Below are 27,533 nucleotides of genomic sequence, written 5' to 3' on the forward strand. Positions count from 1 at the left end.
ATAGGAAACTCAAGAACCGGCGAGAAATTTGAATAAATGAAAAAAAATTTATTAGTTTTATAATATTACAAACATTTATTATTAATAATTTAATTATCAAACATTGATATATTGATTACATAACAATGAACTATATGTACATAAAAATATTTATAATTTATTAAAAAAAAAAAAACATTTCAATTTTTGCACTTGTCCTTTTTGGTTTAAACTGTTAATTAATTTTTTATAGATTAATTTAACCAGCTGTATATTGTCATTTAGTCATACTAATAATAATATACGGTAATTAGTAATTTTAATTCACTTTTTAGTGGTAAATTTTTGAGTCTTAATTTTTGAATAAGTTATTTAGAAATTTACCGCTAAAAAAGTTTGTGAATTTCTTAAGTTATTTATAGTCATTTATTAGTAATGACTGTTAATTATTTAAAAAGTAATTGGCTAATTGAATTATTTGATTTTTAATCACTGTCGTCGGTATTTCTTGTGGCTCTGGTTAATGGTCGCCGGCTGTCTTCATCGGAGCCGTAGAGAATATCTTCATCCGATTCGTTAATCATTGAAAATGTCGGGTTGTCTTTTGTTATTGATGAATCTGTTTATAAAATGAAGAAATAATTAATTAACTAGCAATCTTGCAGTCACTATGTAACTGGCGTGACTTGTGAGCTATGAAGAAATAAAATTTTGCTTTATTAAATAATGACTTTTGTTAAATTGCATTGTACTTTTTGAAAAATCTATTTTTATCATCTAAATACACTGGCTAAAAAATTTTGCTTATTCTCTTAATAATATAGATGATTAAATAAAATTACTGGAGAAATGATTAATAAGTGAAGAAAAATAACTATTAAAGAATTAATTAATAACAAAAAATTTGCTGAAGAAATAATAAATTAACGATTTAAAAAATTACTGAAGAAATAATTAATGTAGAAAAAATAATAAATTAACGAAAAAATAAATAATAGATTAATGAAGAAATAATTAATTATATTACGCTGTCCATAGACTTGTTGTAACCCTGGAGAGTAAACGTATGCCATAGTGTACAGATAAAAATTGAGAAGACCATAAAGAGCCATGAATTGCGCTGATGTACGGTAATAAGTCGACAAACGAGATGCAAAACTGTCTTCAAGAACTCCAGCGCCGAAATGTCTAGATGTGACGATTCCTGACACGGTTGCTACTATCACTGCTAGCAGAGTTAAAAATCTGAGTCTTAGATCTGAAAATAATGATTTAATAATTATTACAATCTTGACTTGTAGTTTTTAATTAATTAATTAAATTAACTTACCAAAATATGGCATGGCACGCAATTCGCTGTACGCTCTCAACATTAATAGGAGTAAATACGCGATATAAATTGCTCCAATTGTGAAAAAGAAGACTTTGAATCCCTAGAAGAACAATTAATTAATTAATTAATTAATTGATGAATTGATAAAATTATTATAGATTAAAAAAAAAATTACATAGTAATTAGATGTATCGAGAGCGTAATCATAAGTCGGATCCTCGAGTTCCGTCCATCTTAACCAGGTAGCGAGAGTTAGAGCTGAACACCATAAAGATCCGACTACCAATAATTTTGGTAGGTAAAATGTTAATAGTCTTCTGTCATTCTAAATATTTAAAAAGATTAATTTTTTTTTTTATGTTAATTTATTATAATTATAGTTATATTTATAGAACTTACTTGTCTTAGGCCGTGATAGACACAGAGCCAGAACATCAAAATTGCGCAGAGAAATGTTGTCTGCGTAATCGCGTCCAACATTCCTGGTACCCATGAGTTTATTAAGAAAATCAGCGGGAAAAATGGATCTGTAATTTTTTAAAAGAAATTAATAATAATAATAATAATAATAAATGATTTAATAAAAAATAAAAGAAAATTTTTGTCAAACTTCAACCTTGAATAGCTTTTGAAAAAGTTAATTTATGAAAAGATCATTAAGAGATCTTTCTTTTAGAGAATTAAATGTCTTAACAAAAGTAGTTGTTTGTAGGACGTAATATAGAATTCCTAAATTAAAAAAAATTTTTTCCTTCTTATATTTAAAAGAAGTGTCTATTCACATGTAAAAATAAGATAAGTTAAAATTATAAATTTTGTTCTGTTATTAATTTATTATTTGTTTCCTACTATTCGACCCTCTGTAACTTCATTTTTGTTGGGTTTAGAAAAATAATGGACATAGGCAATTAAATTTCCTATAAAATAATTGAGAGCAAAATTAAAAAAAAATATTTTATTCGTGTAGTTATTTTAAAATAAAAATAAAAAAAAAAAAAAAAAGAAATTTTACAATGTTATATAAATGGAAAAGGAGATCCCTCTTGCGTCAGCACAAGTTTTGAGATATTAAGCTTAAATTTTAGGAGAATTTTTCTTTTTTACATTGAAGAAACTTGTAAGATATGTTTAATCGAAAAAAAAGTTATTTTGACACAGTCTAATGTCCATATTTAAATAAATTAAAATTTTTAATTTGCGACTTCTATCAATATCAATGAAATTTTAAGTTAAGTTAATGATTATGATTATTTATGGTATTAATTTAAGAATAATTCTTACTGTTGTAAAGAATAAGAAGTGGGAGGAGTACTGATACCCATTTTTGTTCAATAGACCAATCATTCATCGGATATTTCTTGAGTGAGTGTCCAAACCAACACTAAAATAATATTCAACAATTACTATCTACCTGATAAATAATTTTTTTACAAAAAATTAATAGTTACCGTAACAATAAAGGCTGCAAGAAGAAATATCAGTCGGAACCATATTTCTATCTGTGTGAATGCTGGATTGTAATTCTTGAACTATTTTGAATGAAAAATTTTTAATTAATTAATTATTATGACAATCTATGTAAAATAAGTGATAATTATTTACAAGTGAAGTCCATCATTTAAATTTTCATTTTTTTGAACGAAATTTCTATTTGATTTTATTGATATATTTTTTTTTAAATACATGAAAAAATGAACAATTAAAAAAAGAAAAGTTGATTATCACAATTTTAAAAAGTTTTACCAATTTATAAATTTTTTAGAAAATTATGATAATTAACTTTTTTTTTTTAATTGTTCGTTTTTTTATGTACTTTAAAAAAAATATATATATACCAAAAATATCAAAAAAAGGAAAAATATAAATTTTATTCAAAAACATGAGAGCAAAATTTTTTTCCAACTTTTCAAGGCAAAAAAGCTATAGAAATCTTTTTTTTCGTCGTCCACGACATTTTTCATCATAAATGCGCCGTAAATACAAGCAGAATAATAAAAATAAAAAAATGTTAATTTTTCGCCTAAATATGGCCAAAAATAGGGCGGACCCTACTTGTAACTAATTATCAAATAAGTCGCGTTACAGATGCCATAAGGGCGTACTAAAAAATTTTTATTTTGGGAAACAACGTATTTTTACTTTAAATGCATAGAAATGCTGAAAAATTTTTTTAATTAAATAAAAAAATTATCACAAATTTCAAATTCTAAAAAATTTTGATCAAAGTAAATTTCAAATTTGAAAAAAAAATTGTTTTGTGATAATTTCTTTGTTTAATTTAAAAAACTTTTCATCATTTCTATGCATTTTAAGTAAAAATACATTGTTTCCCGAAAAAAATTTTTTTTGTACGCCCTTATGCCTTTTCAAGGGTATTTTTTTCGGGATACGCCCTTATGGCATCAGTAACGCGAAGTTTTTGATGAAAAATCATACATAAAAACTCAAGTCTCTAATCGAATACCGCTGATGGAAGCCCTCGAGTCCGTAGAACCGTACTGTTAAAATATAATGCGTATAATCAAGAGATCCGAGATGCGCGACTATCAATTCTTCACAAACTTGTCTCTCGCACTTTAAGTGCCTCGTCCTGTTTCGATGAGCAGTCTCACTACTTAGCACGGGTACTAATTTGTCATCTTCAGTTACTCCATCTATTTTGACACTTACTTGGAACCTCTTGTCATATCTTTCATCTAAAAAAATTTTTAATAATTTTATTAATCATAATTGATGAAATTAGTTTTTTTTTATGATAATTAATAAAACGAATTATTTTATTATAATTATTCAGCGATAACTTCAGTTTTGTTAAGAATAAAAAAAAAAATAACCATCAGTATTAGACGTCGAGAACTTGGCAATGACCCACAACTGCTGGCTATAAGTTGACAAAGCTGGAGTCTTCATGATAAAAGGTCCGCTGGCCATATCTGTGCTGTTAGATTTCGCCTTTTCTTCCAAGGTTGAAGTTATCGGTGGACCCGCAAGTCCTATAAACACCGCGAGGCCAAAACATGCGAAAAACGCAACGAAGACCATCACAAACTCGCGTTTGTGCATCGAGTAAAGGCGCATTGGTACTGATCTGAAATTATAGACAAGTTAATTTTATAATCAAGTAGAATATATATTTATCTATTAATTACCTTTCACATCGATCATGATGATAGGCAGGTGCAATATATTTGTTAAATTCGCTAAACAAATCGCTGAATTGCGTCAATGTATTCCGTATTTTCAAACTCCATCCTCCTGAAGGTAAATGATATGAATATCCTAGTCCATTATCCATTTTCCGAAGTGATTATATGTCTAGACATTTTTAGTTTTATTTTTAATTGTTGGTAGAAATAATAAGTGACTTAAAAAATAGACAGTCGTTCATGGCTTTAATTCCTGTTAGCTTTTAACTTTATCTTTATCTTTAAATAGTTGCTAAGATAAATTGTTAAAATTTTGATATGTTAATTAAATATCTGAGAATAAATGATTGGATCTAGTGTTTAAATTTTATTCTAAAAATAGCCTGGTAAAATTTTGTGAAATTTAATAAAAACTTTGTAAAATTTCATTTACTTTTATAATATTTTATAGGAAAAATGGCCCGATAAAATTTCAAAAATTACAATAAATTTTATACAATTTTATAAAATTTAGTCGTAGATTTCATAAAAAAATTTTTTCTGGACATAGCAAGATATAATTATGTACAATAATATAATAAGATAATTGAAAAAATTTAATATTAATAATAACAGTAGTGTTAATAATTGTTATTATTTTTATCGAAAAAATTAATACCAATAAAAACAAAATTTTAAGACACAATATCCACAATTATTTCCATCAATTTATAATTAAAAGTATGAACATTTTTTCTTTGCTCAAATATGTAATATTGCCATTAATTTTTAGCAAATAGTAAGTAGCAACCAATAAAAAATTCTTGCATCGACGCAGCGTAAATATAATACAATTTATTTACGCATAAAAAAAATTTTTCATATGATCATATTAGAAATTAAAATATAATTATAAAAATTTGTGCATGAATATATAATTAAATCGAACCATTTTTCTCAAGTAATTAAAATTTTTCTTCTGTAAATAAAAAAAAAATAATAATTCACAAAAGTAAATATTATTCTCACAAAATCATCCATGAACTTCCAACACAGATAATCCTTCTATTTACTTACCAACTTATTATATTACACAAGTCCTTCGTTTAACAATCTTAAATTTACAAAAAAAAACTAACAACTACCATTTACTATCAATAAACTAACAATTAAAACAACCAACAATTAACAAAACCCTCTGTGTACTCCAACCACGTACACAGCGCCCCCAGCGTAAAACCCCAACCAAATTATTGATTTTCAACTCTAAAAAAATACAAAATAAGGGTGACTGCAAGTCTACATAAAAATATTCTTTATTCTATCAATTAATTTACTTATCAATAATAAACAACTAATATACAAAATTAGTCCCAGTATTTAATCTTTCCATCCCAACCAGCAGTGGCGACCCTGGATGGTTCATGAGGATGCCAGAGAGTAGAAATACAAACACCGTCATGAGCTTTCCACTTTTTGAACAGCTTAGTAGATTTCCAGTCCCAACAGTAACATTTGCCATCAGCATCACCAGATACTAAGTAGCTCATATCAGGTGAAAAGTCCAGCCCGCAAGCATAACCAGCAACCATATGCCCGGTAAAAGTTTTCTTCCTATTCATCTTGAAGCGATTCAAAGCAGAGAAGATGACTATTTTATTATCCATGCTCTGACAAGCCAGCCATTTTTGATTCGGCGACGGAGTGACAGCAGGCATGGAGTGCATCGTTGGATCCGCAATATACTTCATATCAACCGGGATGTCCCATTCCCAGACCCTGAGACTCTTGTCATCAGAAGTAGTTACAAACCGGCGATTTTCATCAACAAACGTAATCGTATTGACAGCTCCCAGATGTCTGTCATATTCTTGAGTGATTTCTCCAGATCTGGTGTCCCAGCAGATAATCTTCTTATCGCTGGTTCCTGCTACAAACAGATGCTGTTTGTCATGGTCTGGATTGAACTTGACGCAGTAGGGAATTTTCCTGCTGGTGAATCTGCTGATGCAAGCTCCAGTCTCGGTATCCCAGAGCTTTACGTATCGGTCATAGCCCGCAGATAAGAATCTGGAGCCATCGTTGTCGAAGCTGATGTCACGAACAGCTTGTCGGTGTCCATAGTAAGTTCTGACACACCTTCGGTCCTTGTAGACTTCCCAGAGTTTCACGCGACAGTCCATGCTGCAGGAAAGCAGAAGGTGAGCAGTTTTTGGGAACCACTTGATTTGGGAAATTCCCTTGGTGTGGCCTTCCCAGGTGTGGATTTGGGATTTGGGCAAGAAACACTTGTCCGGAGGCGAGTCTGACCGGAGGTTCACGCCAACGTCCTGGGGAGCGTGGAGGAAGGAACGACCTTGGTAGTCCAGAGGGTCTTTTATGTGCAAAACAGTCTTTTCTTCGAGAGGTTTTTCCTCTACTTGCTTGCCGCGTTTGTTTTTCTTGGCGAGGATTTCCTCGAGCTCGGCAGCCTCTTCTTCCGTGGGTTTCATTACTTTTTTCTCGTCGACGTAGCCACCCCAGGGGCCCAAGAACCCTTCGATGTCTTGCGGGTCGTCATTTCTGCGGCGTTTTCGCTTGTCAGCTGGACGAAGTTCTGTTCGCTCGAAGACTGTTTTAGAGTTGTTTTCTTCTGCGACTGAGGGTGAACCTATCAGCGTTCGGCCTTCTTCGGCGCTCCCATCTATCGTGGGGTCCAATGCGTAACCTGAAATGCGTATAAAAAGTTTAAATAAGTAATTGGAATAATAAACTATTGTGGAAATTTATTTCTTTTAGGATTTATAGGGTGGCAAAAAAAATTTTTTTATTTTTGAGTTGAACATGAAAACATGTTAGTTTATGTTTTAACAGCCCGCGATAAAAATCAGCTCGATAAAAAAATTTTTAGGGTTCGCTCAAGATTTTTTAAACTTTCAAACTAGAGTAATTAAAATGATTTCTCTCAATTAGTCAATATTAATATCAAAGAGCTTTAAATTTTGTTTTTACCAAATTGACACACTAAACAATATAAACCACCAAAGAAACAAATAAAAGTTTGAGAAAACAATAATTACTACTGTATTGTTAATTTCAAAATATTTATTCGGCATCTGATAGAAGTTTTAAAAATATTTAGTGACTTCTATAAATAAAAATTTAAACTTTTAATTTTCAGAATATAAATCATATTTGATCTACAAAATAATAGACTGACAATAAAAAATATTGAAAGCAAAATGTTGGATTCTCTGAGCAAAAATAAATCTCAATTACAAAGTTTTAGTTTTATATTTTAGATATTCTGTTCTTAGAAACATTTATTTTATAAAAATAACATATTTTATTTTATTAGTTTTTAAATGGGAAAAAACACATTTAAGGCACATTTGTGCAGCTAGAATAAGAAAGCCTGTATAGGCTTGATTTTATGACCTTAGGTACTCGAGTTGTACAAAGGACTTCTTATTTAACTTTGTGCAGTACAACCAAATATTGTGTGTTTTAATAAGGACAATATAGAGGGTTAGACTTTACAATAAATAGTTTTAAAATTATAGTCAGTCTGCGACTAAACTCTGTCAAGTAACGACACCTCTCGATACAATTATTTTTAAATAAAGATTCTATTTGAATCACTATGTGTATAATAATATTGTCTTTTCTCTTTACTTATTATCAATCTTATCCATAAGATCCTACACAAAAAAATTAAATTTTTTATTTTTTCAACTTTTAAAAGACTTGAACGAGTCTTAGAAATTTTTTATCGAGCCAATTTTTGGAGGTATTTTAAAACTCGATAAATTAAAAAATTTTTATAGGTTTGAAAAAAAAAAAAAAAAAAAAGTCATGATACTGAAATTGAGGCATCTGATATTTTTTAGTCTTTTTTATCGAATAAACTGTACAAAAAAAAAAAAGTTTACTTAAAAAATTCCTACTGGAAAAATTATAAATGCAATTTTTAAAAAATAACTCCCTACACATAATTTATTGATTAAATAAAATCCAAAAATAGTGACGTATCAGCTGATTCAGTTTCATCAATCTTTAAGTTTTATTTAGCAATAAATTAGTGGAAAAAAATATTTTTTTTAAATATTTAGATTTTTTTTAAATGTCTATAAATGAATTTTTTTGAAAAGTCTATTTTGAACAAAAAATCTTTAAAATTAACAGATGTCAGTTATTTTCCGTATCACAGTCAGTTTTTTGGCACGATCCTAATAATTAACTCTCACAGTAAATTTAAAATAAAAAATTTTTACCATAACTAGCAAAAGTTCTTCTCTGATTCTCAAACTGAAAATCACTAATGACGGCTTTCTCCACATAACCCGACAGTATATTTTTGGGAGCTCGCTGCTGCTGAGTTTTAAACGGATTTGTCGGGCCTACCTCTGGAGCAAATAGTTCATCGTATTTTGGGTTATACGGCAACTCACTTACTGTAGAATCAACGTGTCTAACACACAATTCAGTACCCTAAAAAAAAAAAGTAATTTTAATTTTTAATATTTAAAAAAGATGAAAAATTAAATAAAATACATACTGTAGGTACTACGTCAGGTGCAGCACAAATTTTCATAGATAACGCGACACTGTTTTCAATGTTTATTTTGTCATTAGTACTAGTCTCCACTTGGGTATCAGCTGGACCTTCATCGTCGCTGCTGTTATATCCTTGTAACGCGAGCATATTTTATAGTTTCCTTATTATTTAATTTGTAAATTGTAAATATCATATAATATAAAATTGTACTACGTAACTTGAACGTTTTATTTGTAAATAATGTAAACAGTGGTAAAATTTAAAAATTTCAGGTTAACTCCGAGATGGCTGGATCCAAACACCAACAATTAGAGTTCAGTTGCGTCACCATAGCATGATGCTTGAACTTCACTGACAGCGCAGTGCCATCTAGTTTCATATACAGAATTTATGATTAAATGACAGAAGAAACTTGAGGCGCTGTCTTAAATTTATGACATTAAAGTTAGCAGTCACTTGATTATTTTATAGTTTTTTTTTTTAACAAATAAATTTGTACAAAAAAGTATTTTTGAAAAATATCATTTTTAATTTTTTAAAATTTCTAAAAGTCAATTTTTTTTATAACTTTTTTTGCCATAATTTATTTGTTAAAAAAATTGTTAAAACTTTCAAATATCTGCTAAATTAATTTTCATCTTAAATTTACACCATGTGGAAGAATTTTAATGACTTTTTGTCAACTGTGATGAATTTTTTATCAATTAAATTAGAACAAAAAAAGGATTTTTACAAAATTGCACGTATAATTTTTAAAACATTTTACATGTGAAATTTTTTCAATTAATTTTTTTTTTTTCAATAATTTTTTCAATAAAAAAATTCTAAAAATTTTTAGATATCGGCGAACTTTATTGTCATAGAATTTTAAGATGTTTGAGATCTCGATAAATGGAGTTTTTTGATGACACTGAAGTTGGCAGACATTAAAAATGACTTAAAATTTTTATTATAATGCAATTTAATTAAAAAATTCTACGTGTCAAAATAAATAAAAATCACAAGTGAAAATTTTTAGAAGCTTTTTTTTATTATAATTGATTTGTTAAAAAAATTTTTTAAATTGACAGCTGACGGCTAACTTCAGTATGATGTTTTTTAATATGAAACTGAAATTAGCAGACATCGATCAAATTTTTTATTATATTAAATTAAAGAAATAAAAATGACACTGAAATCAGCAGACACTTGAAAAATTTTTTAATTTTACTTGTAAAATAAAATAGGTCTACAAAATTATTTTTAAAAAATTGCATTCATCATTTTTTAGAGCATTCAAAGACAGAAGTTTTGGAATAATTTTTTCTTTCTATTAATTATTTGTTCAAAAAATGATCAAATGTCTCTCAATTTTAGTGCCATGAAAGAAATTGAAGCAAAAAAATATTCTAGAAAAATTGCAGTTATAGTTTATTAAAATTTCTACAGGTGGATTACTTTTTAATATTTTTGTAAAAATTTGTTTAAATGATATCAGTAAAAAAAAAATTTTTTTTGTGCTTTTTTTATTGGGGAGTGGGCCGTCGTGCTCCAGAAAAAAAATTGTTTTTTCAATTTTCTGTAAAATTTCGACTGATTTATTTGAAATCGATGGAAAATAAACAAATATAATGGTTAGAAACCACAAAAATAAATAATCAACTCAAGTGGGCCGTTGTGCCCCATGCTCCACTATAATTTGTCATAATTAATTAATATTATCAAGAAAATGATTTCGCTTCATTTTATGAAAATAATTTGTTGTCATTAATTTACTAAAATCATAGAATTCATTCTTCATAATCCATTTTACCATGTGTTTAATAAAATCACCAGCACGCTTGTCTTCAAGATAATCATTGGTTGTATGATGCTGGCAATCTGATACAAAGATCACTATTTCATTATAGTTGATCTCTTCGAGACAAACAATTTGAGTTGTAAGTGATTTCAATGTCATCACGCTGATAATTCTATTCATAAGAATAGATTTTATGTTAATATTTCTAACGAAAATAACTTTTAACATTCTAGATCTTGCAATCACGTCGTTAACTTCATTGAAGATATGGGACAAGTCATAGTCACCAGCATTCCAAGGAATTCCATATTTTTTAAGGTACACATCATAAGTATCCGGCTTTTGTAGTTCCATTGGCTTTGCGACAAATAAATTTCTGTAAGTAATGAATCCAAAAGGGTTCAAAATTATAATACTCAGTTCTTTTAAAATAAATCTGTTTTCTTCGTCATAGTAACCGTTCAAATCAATTACAGCGGACTGATTATCCTGGACTAGAATATCGTTATCGGAGACGTAGATTGCCAGCTCAATGGCTCCAGAGAACGCGCATTGATAATTAGCACCGTTGTGTATTCTGCATTCACTCGGGAATCCTGATCTCCTAAAATTAAATTGTTCAAACGAGTCCAAAGGTCTGATGTTACTGTACCGCTTGCCGAGAAAACTATTCAATTGTCCGGCTTTTTCAGCGGTCTCCACATAAATTATTTTCTTTTTTTCTAGCTTATTTTTTATTTCTCTTTGCAGAATATCTATTTCAAGAGAACCCGTTGTCCATTCTATTCCAGTGGTATTGTAGAAATTTTGGTAAGCATCAATATTTTCATAGCTTTGACTTATAAGATCTTGAACTGGAGGTTTTGTTACCGAAGATGTTCTTAGAGATCTTATACAACCATTTTCAATAAATTTTGACTGGCTGAACTCTTTAATGATAAATTGTTTGTTAAAGTAGTAGCCGGTAAAATCTACGATTAATGATTCATCCATTTTCTCTTCTATAATATATGAGAATAAAATAAATTTTATTTATTGTAATATGACATGATTCATAATGTGAATCATTAGAGAATGTTCTATGATCGAAAAATTTTTTTCAGCTCTCGGCAATTATTTTTATTCTTATGCTCTTGTTAGTATGTTTAAGTCTAAAATTAAAGCACAATTTGTTGAGTCGTCCATTTCATACAAATAAGTCAGTAGTAAAATTTAATTTTTTTAAATTAATGAATTATAACTAGCTTTATACATAGTTTAGGTTCTTTTGGAATAAATTTTAAAAATAATACTGCTATCATGGGATCAATTACAAATAATTTAATGAATAGAAATGATGGAATAAATTTATAGAAGCAAAAAACTGTTCCAAACTGCTCCAAAAACTCAACAATAGGGTGGCACAAAAAAACTGACTATTTTTTTTTAGTGTCGAGTCGAAAAATGTTAATTTTTTATGTTTTAAGAGTCCTCTCAAAAGGACGGCTCAAAAAAAACCTTTTAAGAGGTCGCTCCAAATTTTTTTAAATTTCAAAAATCGTCAAAAATCGAATTTTTTTAAAATTATTTTTTTTTCGTTACGGTAGAATTTTATAGACCAAAAAAAAAAATAAGTTTCTGAAAATTTCAGTTCAGAATTAAAATTTTGAAAGGTCGCTCATAATTTTTTTTTCTTTAATTAATTATCATTTAGAGTCGGTTTTAACTGCTGTGGTCATGTTAACAGAAGACCATTCCTGTATCTATACTAGCGTTTGAGATATTACAAAAACAAAATTGAAAAACTGGAAAAATCGCAAAATTTTGAATTTGCATATCTTTTGAAAAAAATGTTTGTATTTTTTTTCCTTTGGCACAACTTCGATATATGATAAAAGAAAACTTCTTACTAAAATTTGTTCAAATCGAAAGGGGTCGATTCGAATTGTTGGTCGATTAGACATGAAATGACTCACATAATAATTTTTATTACAATAATGTAACAATTATTAATGATTAAAAATTTATAAATAATTAGATGATTTTAAAATTGACTTATCAAAGTCTATGAGCGTTTCATACCGGAATTTATTATAATCATGGTATTCTTTTTCCAGGATCCAGAGAAGAATATTATCAGTATGAGTTCCAGCGCATTTTTCTTCACTTATTTTGAGATAATCTTCTATATGATGTCCGCAATTTCTTGTGACAACTTGCGGATTTTTGTAATTAATTTTGTTTAAATATACAATCTTAATAGACGGCGGTAGTGGATCAACAGTTAATTGACTAAAAATTTTATAAATTGTTTTATTCCTGACGAAAATAACTTTAAAATTTTCTTTGTATTCATCAATAAGGTCATTAAGCTCCTTCAGAACATAATATAAACGGTGATCACCAGCATCCCAAGGAATTCCATAGTTTTTATAGTAAGTTGAATACAATTCACCGATATGTGAACGTAATAGTTTTATTACAAACACCTTATCGTAAGTAACTTCTCCATTACTATTTATAATTTTAATACTCAATTCTTTAGGTAGAATTTACCATTAGGATTTTTGTATCCGTTCAGATCAACAAGAGCGACGTACGTTTTTTTGTGCTCATATGGCTTTAATTTGAAATAATTTTTGTAAGCATAATCCGCCAGTGCGATAGTTCTGAAGTACGCACAGTGAATATTCTGATTTTTCAGTAAATGATGGAAACTGCAGGTTCGTAAAGGTTCCTTTGGTTGAAAATCAAAATTTGTAAAAGAATTCAAGGATTTTATTTTATCAGATTTCTGAGAAATAAACGACTGCAATAGTTTGCGTTTTCTATCATTTTCTACATAAAATGTTGTGGTCTCTGATAACATACGAATTATTGCATTTTTTAACTCAGATACATCGTGAGAACCCTTGTTCCACTTTATTCCTGTGGCATACAGGAATTCATAATTTTTGGACTTATCCATAGTGAAGAGATCATCTGCGTCCTCATGTCGGGTTACAATAGGCTCTTTTAAAATAATTTTTGGACCATTATCTTATATGTCACATAGACTGAATTCTTTTATTACGAATTCGCTAACACCTAAAGATCGATTTTTTCGGATGTAACCGTTGAAATCAACTACACAAATTCGATTCATTGTTGTTATTATTTCTTCACTATATAAGTGATAGAAAAATTTTAATATTTTTTTAGCAACATATTGTTTATCATTTAGCCAGAATTTGAGTTTAAAGTTAGATTATAATCTTTTTTTATTATTCCAAGTATTTAAAATAAATAACTAAACATTCTTCACATGAAAATGTAATATATTGTTGTAAATTGCCGAGGGCGTTTGTTTTTTTAAATAAATAAATATTGAAGATACGGAAAAATGACCAGAAAGCTTTTTTAAAAGGAAATTTAATACTCTATGAAAAAGTATTCTGTCAATTTTTTGATTTCTTGTTGAAATGTAAAATTCAAAACATTCTTTAGACTATTATTTAAAGATACAAATATACTTATTAAGTTTCATTCACATACACACACATACACATATACCTGCAATCAAACTAAATTCAATTTTGTCATACTACTTATGAGTCAATCTTTCTCAATATATCGAACTGAACGCACCTAATATTCTGTCTACATTTACTGGGAACTATTCTTTCATCTAATTAATGTCTTTAATCTAATTATTTTCTTGAGCGAAAAAAAATTTCACTTATTCCAACAAATTAATTCTCTTGCTTTAAGAAATACTTATCTTAATCCAAAAAAATTTATTTAAGTCAAGAAAATCTCGTTTTGAGAAAATTCAACTTCTTGCTCCAAAAAATTTTTTTCTTGATAGAAGTAAATTTTCTTGCCTTGAGAAAATTTCTCTCTTGCTCCAAAAAATTAAATATCTTGATAGTAAATTTTCATTAGTATTTTTATTGACTGACATGTCAAATGGGATAATCAAATAAGATTGAATCATTTTTTTTTTTTTTTCAGTCAATATGTATAATTGCACGCTAAAATAATATAAAATGGGCATTAAATATTTAAGAGAAAAATTTTCTTAAGGTGAGAAAATTTTTTTCTCAGCTGAAATAGGTAAAGCTGCTTCCTTAAAGTATCTACTAAAAATCTTGATCAAGTATAAAAATTTATTGTATTAAGTTTTTATTGTAATTTGAATTAAGAAAAAATAACTTCCACTAAGAATAAAATTTCAAGAAAAATTTTTACTTCGGTCAACACAACTTCGGTCTTCTTTCAGGCACCCGAAAATTTTCTTGAGCCAAGAAATTTAATCTCCAGTCAAGAAATTTTTCTTTCTGTGTCGGAGATAAAAAAGTTAAAAATCAAAATTATGAGACATACGTTTAATTAATTATTTTTTTTTTAATTAAAATTAAAAAAAAAATAAATTCGATATTTTTTGCTCATACAATATTATAAATTATCTTTTAAAATATACAAACGTTTCATCCCGTAATATTTCATAATCAAAATATTCTTTTTCCATAATCCACTGAAGAATCTTATCAGTATGTTCATCAGCGCATTTTTCTCCGCTTTCTTCAAGATAACCATCTTCATGATATCTGCACTTTTTGGTGACATTGTCAGGCTCTTCATAATCAATTTCGTCTAAACAAACAATCTTAACAGAAGAAGGTAACGGCCGATTTAATAATTCATTGAAAATATTTTTGATAATTTTATTTCTAACATAAATAACTTTCAAACTTGCAGAGTATTCATTAATAATACTATTCAGCTCCGTCAAGGCAAAATTATAATCACTAAATTATAATTACCAGCACTCGGAAGAATTCCATATTTATTGTAATACTTAGAATAATTTTCATCGATATCAGAATCTGTAAGTCTTGCTACAAATAATTCTTCGTACTTAACTTTTCCATTGCTATTCAAAATTTTGATTCAAAATTCTTTCAGAGAAAATAAATCGTCACTTTTACAGCAAACATTCAGATCAACAAGAGCGACGTGCGTTACATTTTTATCATAAAGGTTCAATTTAAAATAATATTTGTTAGCGTAATCTGCTAGTGCGATAACTCTGTAGTATGGCACAGTGAACATTTCGATTTTCGATCGGATGATGTATACTGCAGATGTATACGTGCAGATACGGAAATCAAAATCGTCGAAAGAACTCAAAGATTTTATTTTATTAGTTCGCTTTTGAATAAACGATTGCAATTGTTCGCGTTTTTTATCAGTTTCAACATAAATTATTTTGTTATTCAGTAACATACGAATTATCTGATTTCTTAGCTCAGATATTGTGTGAGTACCCTTGGACAAGAAAATTCCAGTAGCATAAACGAAATCACGATAAATTTGCGCATGAGTGTCATTGAAAGTTTCAACTTCCACGTCATATTTCGTTACAATCGGTTCTGGTGAAATTTTTATCTTACCGCTTTCTGATATTCTACATTTAGCGAATTCTTTTATAACGAAATTCTGCCCTAGAGATTTTGAAACTTGGTCGGTTTGGTAGTAATAGCCATTGAAATCAACTATAAAAATTCGATCCATTAAAATTTTGTTGTTTTTTCTGTACTATAATAAACTGAAAAAAAAAATTTTGAAAATCGTAAAGTAAACGAGTTATAATGCACATTGAATTTTCAATGAGAAATGTATTATATCGATAATTAAAAGAGTAAAGTAGAAAAAAAATTTTTATTACAGTCAATTGTTTGAGTCATTTCGCTGATAAAAAATTAACATATTTGAAAAAAATTCTTGAATTAAGATAATTATTTCTAAAATTTTGATCAGTTTAATTCAAGCGAAAAAATTTTTGAATTAAGAACGATTTCTTAGTTTAAGAGTTTTTCTGCTGGAATTAAAATAATCAAATTCTTAAAAATGATGTTTTTTTTACCGAAAAAAAAAAAAAAATTGATTTATATTTAAAATTCATGAACCATGAAAATAATTTTAAAGAATATGATTGTCTGAAATTGAGACGAAAAATTCTTAATTCAAGACAATAAATTTCTTCAAAATTATTTTCTTGGTTTAAGAATGTTTATCTTGAATCGATCAATACTCTAGTTTAAAAGTTATTCCGAAGAAAAAAAATTTTTTTTATATAATAATAATTACTTCCTCCTTATTGAAAATTATTCATTTTTGAAGGGGGAAATTAAAAATCATGAAGTTTTTCCTTGATTCGTTCATTAACTAACAAGAGTATAAACAATAGTTGTAGAGGAAATTTTTTTTTTCTCCGTCTTTGAGCCATGGAATTACTCTAAAAAACATAATATTTAAATATATAAAAAAATAACAAATAAAATTATTATAAACCTCATATTTATTCAAAAAGGATTTACAGATTTATTAAATTATTCATTTTGTCAGCAAGTATCAACAGCGAGACTTGGCAAGAGCGGCGAAGAAGAAAATATCACATAGACATTCATTAAAACAATTTAAATGACAATTAAATTTATTTAATTAAACAATTTAATAAAATCAAAATTGACATACTACATTTGTAAGTTGATTCATTTTATCGGAAAAAATTACTAAGTATTGCTTTTTTGTGCTGTTTCTCATTATTCTTTGGCAAAACTTATTACACATATTGTTTACATTAATAAATAATAAAAGTTATTAAATAATTGCTATGATAATAATAATAATAATAATAATAATAATAATAATAATAATAATAATAATAATATATGAATCGTGATTATTAATAACTAATAACATAACAATATAAAAAAATTAATATAATAATAATCGTAATTGAAACTTTGGACGCAATTATCTAATTGGTGCTAAGAAAATTATGTGTAGAGTAAAATAATAATAATAATAATAATTAAAATAATTAATAACTAATAATAATGTATAATTTGCATCCATAACGTAGACTTTTGTTTAACGACAGTCCATCACCAAAACAATTATTTTTAATAATAATAATCAGTTTTAATTATAATAATAATTAATTATTACAAAGTCTAATTACTTAAAACAAATAAAACATATATAAATATATATTTTAAAATTCAGCCTCGAAATATATATAAACATTGTTACTTTCATTAATTTGCATCCCGCGCTCTCGCCGCTTCAGACTACGATATTTTTATTAAATATTTATAATTTATTAGAGTTTACTATTTTTATTTATTTATTTTACATGAGACAGCGCAGTTAAGAAAGTTTTATTATTATTTATTTTTAAATTGACGAGACAAAATTTTTTAATGTTACTCATAACTCCAGTCGCCATTTTTACGGGCCGATTTACAAACTAAGATTTTTCTTCACCAAAAAAAAAAAAAAAAAAAAAAAAAAAAAAAAAACTTACAAGTTCAAATTTCGCTATAAAATTAATTCAAACAAAATCTTATCCTTTTTCTAACAAATTTTAAATTCCTTTTAATTAACTAGTCCTTAACTTTGTACACTACCGAGATACCCTAGACATTTGTCATTAAAATAATAATCATAAATCAAATAATTCAATTCAATAGTCATCTCACTGAATTCATGTCTTTTTCATGAAAAATTATTAATATTACAATAAGAATGATAACTAAAAGTTAAAATTATCGATAATTAAAATTACAATTACAATTATTATTATCAATATTAATTATTTACAATTTATACTTATATATTTATATATATTTATATACTTAAAAACTCTACACTATAAAGTCAATTAAAAGCCGCTTAGCGGAAATCATTTCAAACTCCATGGTCTTTGGTTTTCTAAAATATTTATTTATAAATATTTATCGTTAAGTGATGTATTAATCTCATTAATGAACTTTTTGCCAGTGACGTATAATTAATAAAATAAAAAATAAAAACAGTCAACTAATAAAAGTCTGTATTATCAGATGACGGAATAATTAAATAAAATAAAAATACTTATACCGTAAAATAAAAATAATAACTAAAAAATAATAATTGTTATCAATAATTATAAATTAAAAATTATAATAATTAAAAATGATAAATTAAACTAGCTAGGTATTTAATTAAAAAATTTCCGATGACGTATTTAATGAGAGCTTGTCTTTTGCCTCACGAGATCAGTCATTAATTTCAATTGGTTAAGTGATATGGCGCCCGTTCTAAAATTTAATTATCTGTTTTCTTCTTTTCTTCTTCATTATTATCATCATTCATTATTATTATTTTTGTGATAGTCGAGTAGAACGAACACTTAAGTGAATCAAGCCAGGTACAAATCCGTAGAAGCGTGATCTGTTTTGTTGGTGCAGGCGCTTCCTGTAGGTGACGCAGCGCTCGCTCCGCTGCTTGCGCGGGTCGCCGCCAGGGGCGACCGACTTGCGACGTCAGCGCTGTTGTCTGCCATGCCGTTGCAGCTCTGGTGGTGCTGCGAGTTCTGGGAAGACGCCAGCGTATCCCCGTTGCAGTAATAGTATGTTGAGTCTGGAACATAAACCAAATTCGGTTAGTCATTTTGAAGTTTTATTTTTGAAAATTTAATTTTTATTTACTACCGATCTCTCACTAAAAATTTTAGCAAACAATTTTCTTTTTTTTTTTTTTTTTGAATTTTTGATTTTTTATATTTTGAAATTTGATCCCTGGCTAATCGGTTTTTTTTTATTATACTCACTGTTTACTTACTGAGCAACCCGCTTGTAGCTGCTCCATAACCATAGCCAGTGTACGGCGTGCTGGAGTATTGTGAGTATGCTGCGCTGTATGCGTAATCTCCGCCTCCTGTAATCAAAAAAAATTATTTAATTATTAATATTAAAAATTTAGGCTAATAAATTAGAAGTTTTGTTTAAAATGCCTAATTCCAAAAAACTAATGAACCAATAGATGTAAAACTTGTATAAAAAAATGCAGCATATTTCGGACGAAGGTTGTATGAATATATAATACATTCTCAAATGCTCATCTCTAATCTAAATTTTTTGGGTTACAAAATAATAAATTTCGTAAATTATAAATTCAATATTTTCAATTGTTATTGATGGAAAATCAAAATAAAAGTTAATATTCATTTATTTAATTATATTTTATTTAATATCAAATAAAATTTAAATGTTAAATAATTTTAAAAGTTTATTTGAAATGCCAGACTCAAATTAACCAACCAAACTAACTCACTTTTTATAATAGTATTTATATTTTTAAATACCATGTCCCGAAAATAAACTAAAATATATATTTCTTCAATTATTCAATTAAGAGACCTATTTTATACATGTCTATTCAGACAAAACTATTAAACCGATAGTTAATTAATCTAATTAATCTCATAAAATGAAAAGTTTCTTAGTTATTCTTTCAAGTTTATTATATTTTTTCGATATTTTGTTAGTTAAGAAAATATTAACTTTTTATTGCAAATCATTTCTTTGGTAATTTTATTTAAATAAATAAAGCATAAAAGAATTGTTTTGTTGATTGACTAATTAGATATTTCTAAAGTTGAATTGAATTTTGATTACGATTACGAAAAAAAATTAAAGATCATTTTTCGTTTTAAAAATCAAATTGTAAAGGAATTTCGATGATATTAAGAGAATTTATCTTTGCAAATAAGAAATTATAAATTTTTATAAAAGTCCTAAAGAACAAAATTACAGATAATTGCTGATGAAAAATTATTAAATTGTTTTAATAAAAAACAAACAAATTTCAAAGTCCAGCGAAGCGGGTGGTTGACAGTATTTACTTATTACGGTTAAAAAATACTTGAAACAATCTAATTATCAAGAACCTCAAATTTCACGCTATTAGTTCTTGGTGTTGTCACTAGATGGTTATGTTTCTCGCTTGCAGAAATATTTTATCAGAGTATTTAGAAACTCCAAATTTTTTTTTACTGTTAAGGTCAAAAAAATAAGCTAAGCACTTTTTACCTTCTATCTTGAAGAATAAAAATATTTATTTTTTTTTAAGGAAAAAAACTTTTTTTTCTAATATTACAAAAAAATTTTAATTCAAGCTTCAAAACTTCAGAAGATGCAAGCATATGAACGCAAAAAAAAATCAACAATCTTACCTGTAGCGTAGTGTCCAAAACTAGGCAACATGGTGGAGTAAGGAGGTATCGAAGAAGCAACCTGGGTTTGGGAGACTGGCGATTGCAAAACAGTCAATCCAGGGTCATTCCCGCCGGCATTGGGGGTCGTTGGGGTAACATTACCGTCTTGGAGAGATACTGGAGGACTATGGTCTCCGGTTCCGCTCACGTTTACGTACGAAACTGCTACACCACTGCTCTCTATACATGCATAATAATACAACATTCTTATCAAGCTTCTATCTAATGAACTATATACAAAATTTAACAATTAACAATTATAAATCAAAAATTTTAAATTAACATTCCTCATTCTGATAAATTCAAATGAACAATTACGGGTAACACATACAAGCAACAATTATTAATTGAAATGTTGAAATAAATTAAACTTACCGGTACCATGATAAGGTGACATATTGGTGCCATCTAATGTCTGGCTTAATTTTAATTCCTGCATTGTCAGCGGCGCCAATGGTGTCAATGTTCCACCTGTTGAAAACAAAAATTTGTTAAAGTTGTGAAGTTTTTTAAGAGAACTTATTTTGTTACTTAGTTTATATTATATATCTAAAGATGTCTTTACTTTGGAGATTGAATTTCATGAGATGTCTTACTACTTACACGGCTCGATTCTTCCGTGTATTCAATGGTTACTACTGTATAAATTACTGAATCTTTATACTCTTACAGACTTTACTTTTGTATTTTTTAAACTAAGACGTTCAAATAAAAAAATTTTTTAGATAATTTTCTTGCACTAATAAAATTAACTTAATTTTTGAAAATCTTGAACCAAGAAAATCATTTAGAAAAATTTATTCCAACAGGTAAGAATGATATTTAGAATTAAAAAAAAAATGCATATTTTTTTTTTTTTTAAGCTCGTCAAGAGTAGAATAATTATAAAATAAATAAGAATTTTAAGTGTGAATTTTTTTGTTAAAATAGAGTAATTAAAAAAATGGAAATTTTTGATAATTTTTTTTAATTGTTTGTTTTTACAGGGACAATTGTTGAATATCTTTAATTAAAAAATTAATTTTTTTTTGTAGGAGTCATAAAATTTCAAGTTCAACTTTATATTTTGGCTGAAAGGTGCAAGATATGAAAAAAATGAGAACTTTCTTTTGGAAAATTAAATTTCCTACAAAGAAAATTTCTTATAATTTTTCCACATCTTTAACACGTATCCTAAAATTTATATTTTAAACTCTCTAAACACGAGATCTAATTAAATAATTTTAAAATCAAATTTTGAAATAAAATTCTGGCTCAATTATAAGAGATACGAAAAAAATTAAATAAAATAATTTCTTACAAAAAAGATTTCTCATCATTTTTTCATATCTTCAGTCTTTAACTCACAATTTCATTTTATAAATTTTCCATAAAAATTTCAAAATTCATTTTACAAATTTTCATGATTGTTATCGTGAATGGCACATTTTTTTTTATTCAAAACAGTAAAATTTTCAAAAATAATTTTCTTGGTTACAAATTTCCTCTTTGTTAGAAATTTTTTCTCTTTATTTATTTTTTACCAGTGTAAATCTTTAAACTTTTTCATTTCTTCTCTTAAAAAATTAGCAATTAAAATCGTGAATAAAAAAATTCTCCGTCAGCAACAATTATTTTATATTCACATAAGTCACGGATATAAAAGCTAAATACAAAGTGAAGCTGAAATAAAAAGTGAAGCGCGGCTTAAATGTCAAGTGAAAATCAGCAAAGAGCAAACACTGGTAAAGAAAATAAAGTAAAAAATAAAAAAAGGTAACATAAAGTGGTTGGTGTATCAAGGAATGCAGGTTGAGGTTGAGATTACAATATCTCGGTGATGGGTGATGGGGATGCTAAGCGTATTCACCTATGGTACCCCCGATGGGCGGGGTATAAAGATGGGGTGCTTGCGCCTGCGTCATCGTGCTGATACTGCCTAAAGAATCGTAGAGCTCCGCCGAGGTGGCAATAGCGTTCCCGGGGAATCCACTGTGCTCATAGTAACCAGAGGTATTATTTCCAGCACCACCGCCGGCACCGTTAGCGCCCCCTGTTGTTCCGTTCCCCGTCGTCCCACTGTTTCCGGTACCACCGGCTCCACCGAGCTCGTTCAAGAGCTTGTTCTGTTCGTCCTTTATGTTCCATTTGCTTGACCAGAGCTGCAATTTTTTTTATTTCAATTAGTATTTATTCATTATTCTTAATGAAAAATAAATTTTTTTTGATAAGGACTTTTTTGGTAGAGAATTCAATTTCAATTAAAAAAAAAAAAAATATCTTATGATTTTTTCGTATTGATTATTTTAAAAATAATCAATACAATTTTTTTGTAAGATTTCTCATTAAAAAAAAGATTGAAAAATTCCTTTTTTGGCCTTTTAAGTATGTTTAAGTCTTGTAAAAAACATAAATTTACTCACATTTGAATACAATTGATCTCCGTTGTAATTATTTCTCTGTCTTTTCAAATCGTCCTCCGCGTGGTCGCTCAAGTGGTCGCGATTTTCATCTGAAAAAAATTAAAAAAAATTATGAAGTAAATTAAAAAAAATTGAAAGCCGATAGATTAAAACAATTCAGATTCTATTACATGTCTTTACTATGTTCCAGGTGTACCAGTAGCAGTTTTTGGACACGCGGAATACACGCGCGTATATTCTGGACAGGGAGAGGATGGAAAAGAGAGAGTCGTCTAAGCGAATACGGGTATCCGGAATAATTAAATGAGGATCCGGGGGTGAGAGATGAAGAGCGACTAGATAGAGAGAGGGTGCTAGCATAGGGCTCGTTAAAGCTCCCTGTCAAGTTGTGATTGTCCGGCTGGTCGACTGACTCTTCTCTTCTCTTTTACACTCTGCACTCTTCTGCTAGATGGAATATATATATATGGGATATATATATATATATATATATATATATATATATATATATATATATATATATGGGATAGGTACGACCATCACCCGAAATCCCAAATTCGTGGTCTATGTTGGATAGTCTATGTTCTATGTCTATGGGGTTGTTTCGCCCGGTACCGGCTATAAAATCCACGTCCGAGCCGTTACGCGCTCTACGGACTAAACTACGCCTCTCCTATTGCCCCGCAGTATGTATGTGTCTATATATGTAAGTATGTGTGTATGTATGTATGGATGGATGGATGTGATATGTGTGCGATTCGAAAGAGTATGCATGACCAGTTGAATTTTACGATTTAATCGATTGCATTTATCGGCCCTCGCCGAGTTATTGTTTCATTCTGTTTTACATTTCCGGGCAATCATTTATTTTCATTTTTTATTATTATAGCCCACTATTTGTATTTTATGTATCAAATTTTCTTTTAAATTCCTCATATTTTTTATTGTTATTAATTAATTAAAAAAATTTTTATAATATTAACAATAACAATAATAATAATAATAATAATAATAATAATAATAATAATAATAATAATGCAATTTTTCCAACAACTCTCGATAATTATTGTAATTATTTACTGATAGAAAAATTTAATGAGCTTTATTAACTCTTTATAGCTAATGAATATTCGTTAACTGTTAATAACTATTTTCTAACTATTAATGAATATTTATCGATTGTTAATAATAATTTTTAACTGTTAAACAATTAACTTGTCTTCAGAGAATACTTATTAATAGTTAAAAAAAATATTTAGATATTTTTAACAAACAGACAATTTTTTTTTTCAAATAAATAAGTTGATTAACAGTTAATTAATTATTTTATCAGTTAATTACCATTATAATTATTATCAGGATTGTATAAATAAACGAAGTTATTTCTTAAGCCGTATAATTAAAAAATAAAATAAAAAAACAAATTTTTTAAATAATATATTTCATTATATTTTCACTATTATGCAAAAATATTCATTGGATCTAAACTCAATACTAATTAAATGCGACAGGTTTCTTTAACTCGGTTGGAACGAATAAATAATCTTTACGCTTTCTAATCGTGGTTATTGTTAAATAAAAATAATAAAAAAAGGATTTCACTTATACACCAGATCGCTAACTAATTTATTTGTAACTTTTTTTACTCATACAACTACAATACATTATTATTATTATTATTATTATTATTATTATTATTATTATTATTATTATTATTATTATTATTATTATTATTATTATTATTATTATTATTATTATTATTATTATTAATATTATTATTATTATTATTATTATTATTATTATTATTATTATTATTATTATCATTATTAGCTAGCAAGTTTTTTCTCTCGAGCAGCAGCGGCAAAAATAATTTTCGATTCCTTGGGCTTTTTAATCGGAATTAAAAAAAAAAAAAAAAGAGAAACTTTTGTTGAATTGAGACTTAAGGACGCGATTATAATTTATATATATATTTTCGATCCGATATCTAAATCTGTTTTAGTGGTGGGTATTGAGCACTATTATTGAGTATCTAGCGGACCCTTGGAAAATAGTCACCCTTAGATAGTCGAGGGGTCGAGATTCACCCCAAAAATCCATTATTACCCGTGTATTGTGTTGCTTAACATTGACTCAATTGCTTTCGAATAACAGTATGTACTGTGTTGTATATCTCATATATATGTATATATATTACCAGTGCAGCAAAGAAAGATGAGGAATAAAATAATGCAGAAAAAGTGGCCCTTTGCCGATCGAATTATTCGATTTACTGCATGCTCTTTTTTTTGGGGACATGACCGAATATTTTATTCTATTTCTTATTATATATACTCCAGTTCTCACCCTAAAAATATATACTCTAACGTCATCATAACAATAATAATAATAATTACTATTTTTATTATTTTTGTTCGTTCTATTGTATAAGCAATCATTCATTTTTAGAAAAAAAAAAAATTATGGATACTCTACATTTTGACAGAATTTTACTACAAAATTTTTCTAAATGTATCAATATATCAGCAGACAGTTGACGAGTTTTTACTTCTTTTTTTTTATCTAGTAAATTTTAATTTGAAATTTTGCATTTTTTATTTTCTCAACGACAATTCTAAAATGTGTCAGGACGGATTTTTAATTTATTATTTTTTAAATAAATTCGTGATGAAAAATTGGAACCATAGTTTTTTAAATTTCTATACTTCTTGAAATTTTTAAAAATTTTTCTTAATAAAAATTGATAAAATATGACACCAATTTTCTTTTTTTTTAAATATATGAGTACCAAAAAAATTACAAGCTTAATTTAATTTAATTATAATTGATGAAAAAATTATCAAGTCTTTGAGAATTTTTTCACATCTTCAACATATTTAGCAATGAAATTTTCCGCAAAAAATGTTTCATATTTTTCTGATATTCGAATCAAAAAATTTGATAATTTTAATGATTTTTTTATTATTTTATTATTTTTTTAACAAGCAAATGATCAGAAAAAATTTCGTATATCGAAATAGTAATACTTTAAATGTAAATTTTTTATAGTAATTTTATAATACCAACTAATTTGTTGAATAATAAAATGAAAAATTGTCAGATTTTCGCTGAATATTTACTATAATAAAATTTTTCGCCATTTTCAAAAAATTAAACAGTCAAAACAATCCATAAAATAAAAATAGAGTTAAAATGAAAGAAGGGAAATACTTTATAAAGTATAGGAGATTAAAGTGAGTAGACATGAAAAGGCATACAATTATAAGCAGCTAATGCATCGTTATATTACGAGTATCACCAAGTTGTGGTCTGTGAAGTTTATAATCTAATGCATTCCTCCACCCTCCAGGCGAGCAGAGCCAGGTTGCGGCTTTTGAGGGGATTAGGGAACCCGAGAGTGGTAGATTATATATATATATATATATATATATATATATATATATATATATATATATATATATATATATATGTAAGTACATTGAGTGCTCTCTAATAAATGTGTGTAAATATGTATACATGTGTGGTAATAACGCTGGTAAACCACTTCTCATATACAGCCACACATATCACGGCTCATAATCCAATTATATCAAATTACACCGATGTACATCGTTCCTCGTGTGACTTTGTCGGTAGCCAATATTACTTTTATATACACATATAAATTTATTAATTTTTTGCTGTAATCCGACCGCAATGTTTATTAATATTTTGACATATCTCTCCATTTTTTTCGTCTTTTTATCAAATCTTTTATCATTATTCCAAATTTTAGTTTTTTATGAAAAAATGCAAATAAAAAACTTATGATGTATAGTGTGAGATTGCGTGGTGTGTCAACTACAGACACGTGCCGTCGTGAATATTTTGGGTCTCGTGGTTATTCACGCAATGACAAGAGAATGAATGGCGGCACGTGTTCACCAACGGTTGACTGATATCCTACGTAAGTATAAATTTGTGTCGCTAATATTGGCTAGGACTAAGTTTGACTTTTAAAAAGTGGTTGTTTATTATTATTATTATTCAAATATTTAAAATTTTTAATAATAATGATTACGGTTGATTATAATTATGAATTATCAATAAAAGAATTTTAGCTTGATGATTTTTCGATAATTTTATCACAATATTTGTATAAATTGGGTGCTATTGCTAATAATTACTGTAACGGACTCTAACTTATTGAAAACCCCTCCAAAAACTTTACACAAGAAAAATTGAATATAACAAAAAAATACCTCAAGTCGTAAGAAAATAAAAAATTTTTCTTATTTTCTTACTATACAAATTATTATGAAATAAAATAAT

At 27.5% G+C, this 27,533-nt stretch overlaps 4 protein-coding genes and 1 pseudogene across 6 annotated transcripts in view; all 5 read right to left on the reverse strand.

Moving 5' to 3' along the window:
- Positions 1-140: 140 nt before the first annotated feature.
- On the reverse strand, positions 141-5,643 carry LOC141533728 (transmembrane protein 181). Its single transcript, XM_074252754.1, has 11 exons — positions 5,515-5,643; positions 4,462-4,627; positions 4,147-4,400; positions 3,749-4,008; positions 2,761-2,841; positions 2,594-2,693; positions 1,712-1,839; positions 1,488-1,637; positions 1,310-1,412; positions 1,007-1,237; positions 141-598 (listed from the first exon to the last, which is right to left on the reverse strand). Exons 2-11 carry the CDS (start codon positions 4,605-4,607, stop codon positions 465-467), a joined length of 1,587 nt encoding a protein of 528 aa, XP_074108855.1. The 5' UTR covers positions 4,608-4,627; positions 5,515-5,643; the 3' UTR covers positions 141-464.
- A 94-nt stretch (positions 5,644-5,737) lies between these two features.
- On the reverse strand, positions 5,738-9,285 carry LOC141533727 (pre-mRNA-processing factor 17). The gene is made up of 3 exons (XM_074252753.1): positions 8,975-9,285; positions 8,691-8,907; positions 5,738-7,144 (listed from the first exon to the last, which is right to left on the reverse strand). Exons 1-3 carry the CDS (start codon positions 9,119-9,121, stop codon positions 5,805-5,807), a joined length of 1,704 nt encoding a protein of 567 aa, XP_074108854.1. The 5' UTR covers positions 9,122-9,285; the 3' UTR covers positions 5,738-5,804.
- Positions 9,286-10,489: 1,204 nt separating this feature from the next.
- LOC141533700 (uncharacterized) lies at positions 10,490-11,747 on the reverse strand. Its single transcript, XM_074252716.1, has one exon. The coding sequence runs from the start codon at positions 11,745-11,747 to the stop codon at positions 10,662-10,664; it is 1,086 nt and encodes a 361-aa protein (XP_074108817.1). The 3' UTR covers positions 10,490-10,661.
- Positions 11,748-12,478: 731 nt separating this feature from the next.
- LOC141533881 (uncharacterized) lies at positions 12,479-15,559 on the reverse strand (annotated as a pseudogene).
- Positions 15,560-17,058: 1,499 nt separating this feature from the next.
- Positions 17,059-27,533, reverse strand: part of Sv (paired box protein shaven) — an 89,143-nt gene continuing 78,668 nt past the window's right edge. For 2 of the 3 annotated variants that reach the window (XM_074252790.1, XM_074252791.1), the window contains 6 exons: positions 23,223-23,311; positions 22,670-22,961; positions 21,196-21,291; positions 20,779-21,000; positions 19,386-19,481; positions 17,059-19,184 (listed from right to left, as the gene is read on the reverse strand). In XM_074252790.1, the coding sequence (XP_074108891.1) occupies positions 18,964-19,184; positions 19,386-19,481; positions 20,779-21,000; positions 21,196-21,291; positions 22,670-22,961; positions 23,223-23,311 (1,016 nt within the window). In that variant the 3' untranslated portion in view covers positions 17,059-18,963. Of the gene's footprint in view, positions 19,185-19,374; positions 19,482-20,778; positions 21,001-21,195; positions 21,292-22,669; positions 22,962-23,222; positions 23,312-27,533 lie in introns of all 3 variants that reach the window. The other variant, XM_074252792.1, reaches the window with a different exon arrangement.

This window comes from Cotesia typhae, unplaced genomic scaffold, assembly GCF_013202065.1.
Source record: "Cotesia typhae breed Kobodo isofemale line unplaced genomic scaffold, CoteBio_Ctyphae scaffold_121, whole genome shotgun sequence".
NCBI lineage: Eukaryota > Metazoa > Arthropoda > Insecta > Hymenoptera > Braconidae > Cotesia > Cotesia typhae.

What these genes read in the sequence shown, in the direction of transcription:
- LOC141533728 (XM_074252754.1), bottom strand. Translation starts at nt 4,607, where the DNA reads ATGGATAATGGACTAGGATATTCATATCATTTACCTTCAGGAGGATGG. An exon ending in CTCGACGTCTAATACTGATG is followed by an intron (nt 4,009 to 4,146) that starts GTTATTTTTTTT and finishes AAATTTTTTTAG; the next exon opens with ATGAAAGATATGACAAGAGG. An exon ending in ACTTCTTATTCTTTACAACA is followed by an intron (nt 1,840 to 2,593) that starts GTAAGAATTATT and finishes AAAAAATTACAG; the next exon opens with ATCCATTTTTCCCGCTGATT.
- LOC141533727 (XM_074252753.1), bottom strand. Translation starts at nt 9,121, where the DNA reads ATGCTCGCGTTACAAGGATATAACAGCAGCGACGATGAAGGTCCAGCT. An exon ending in CACCTGACGTAGTACCTACA is followed by an intron (nt 8,908 to 8,974) that starts GTATGTATTTTA and finishes TTTTTTTTTTAG; the next exon opens with GGTACTGAATTGTGTGTTAG. An exon ending in AAGAACTTTTGCTAGTTATG is followed by an intron (nt 7,145 to 8,690) that starts GTAAAAATTTTT and finishes TACGCATTTCAG; the next exon opens with GTTACGCATTGGACCCCACG.
- LOC141533700 (XM_074252716.1), bottom strand. Translation starts at nt 11,747, where the DNA reads ATGGATGAATCATTAATCGTAGATTTTACCGGCTACTACTTTAACAAA.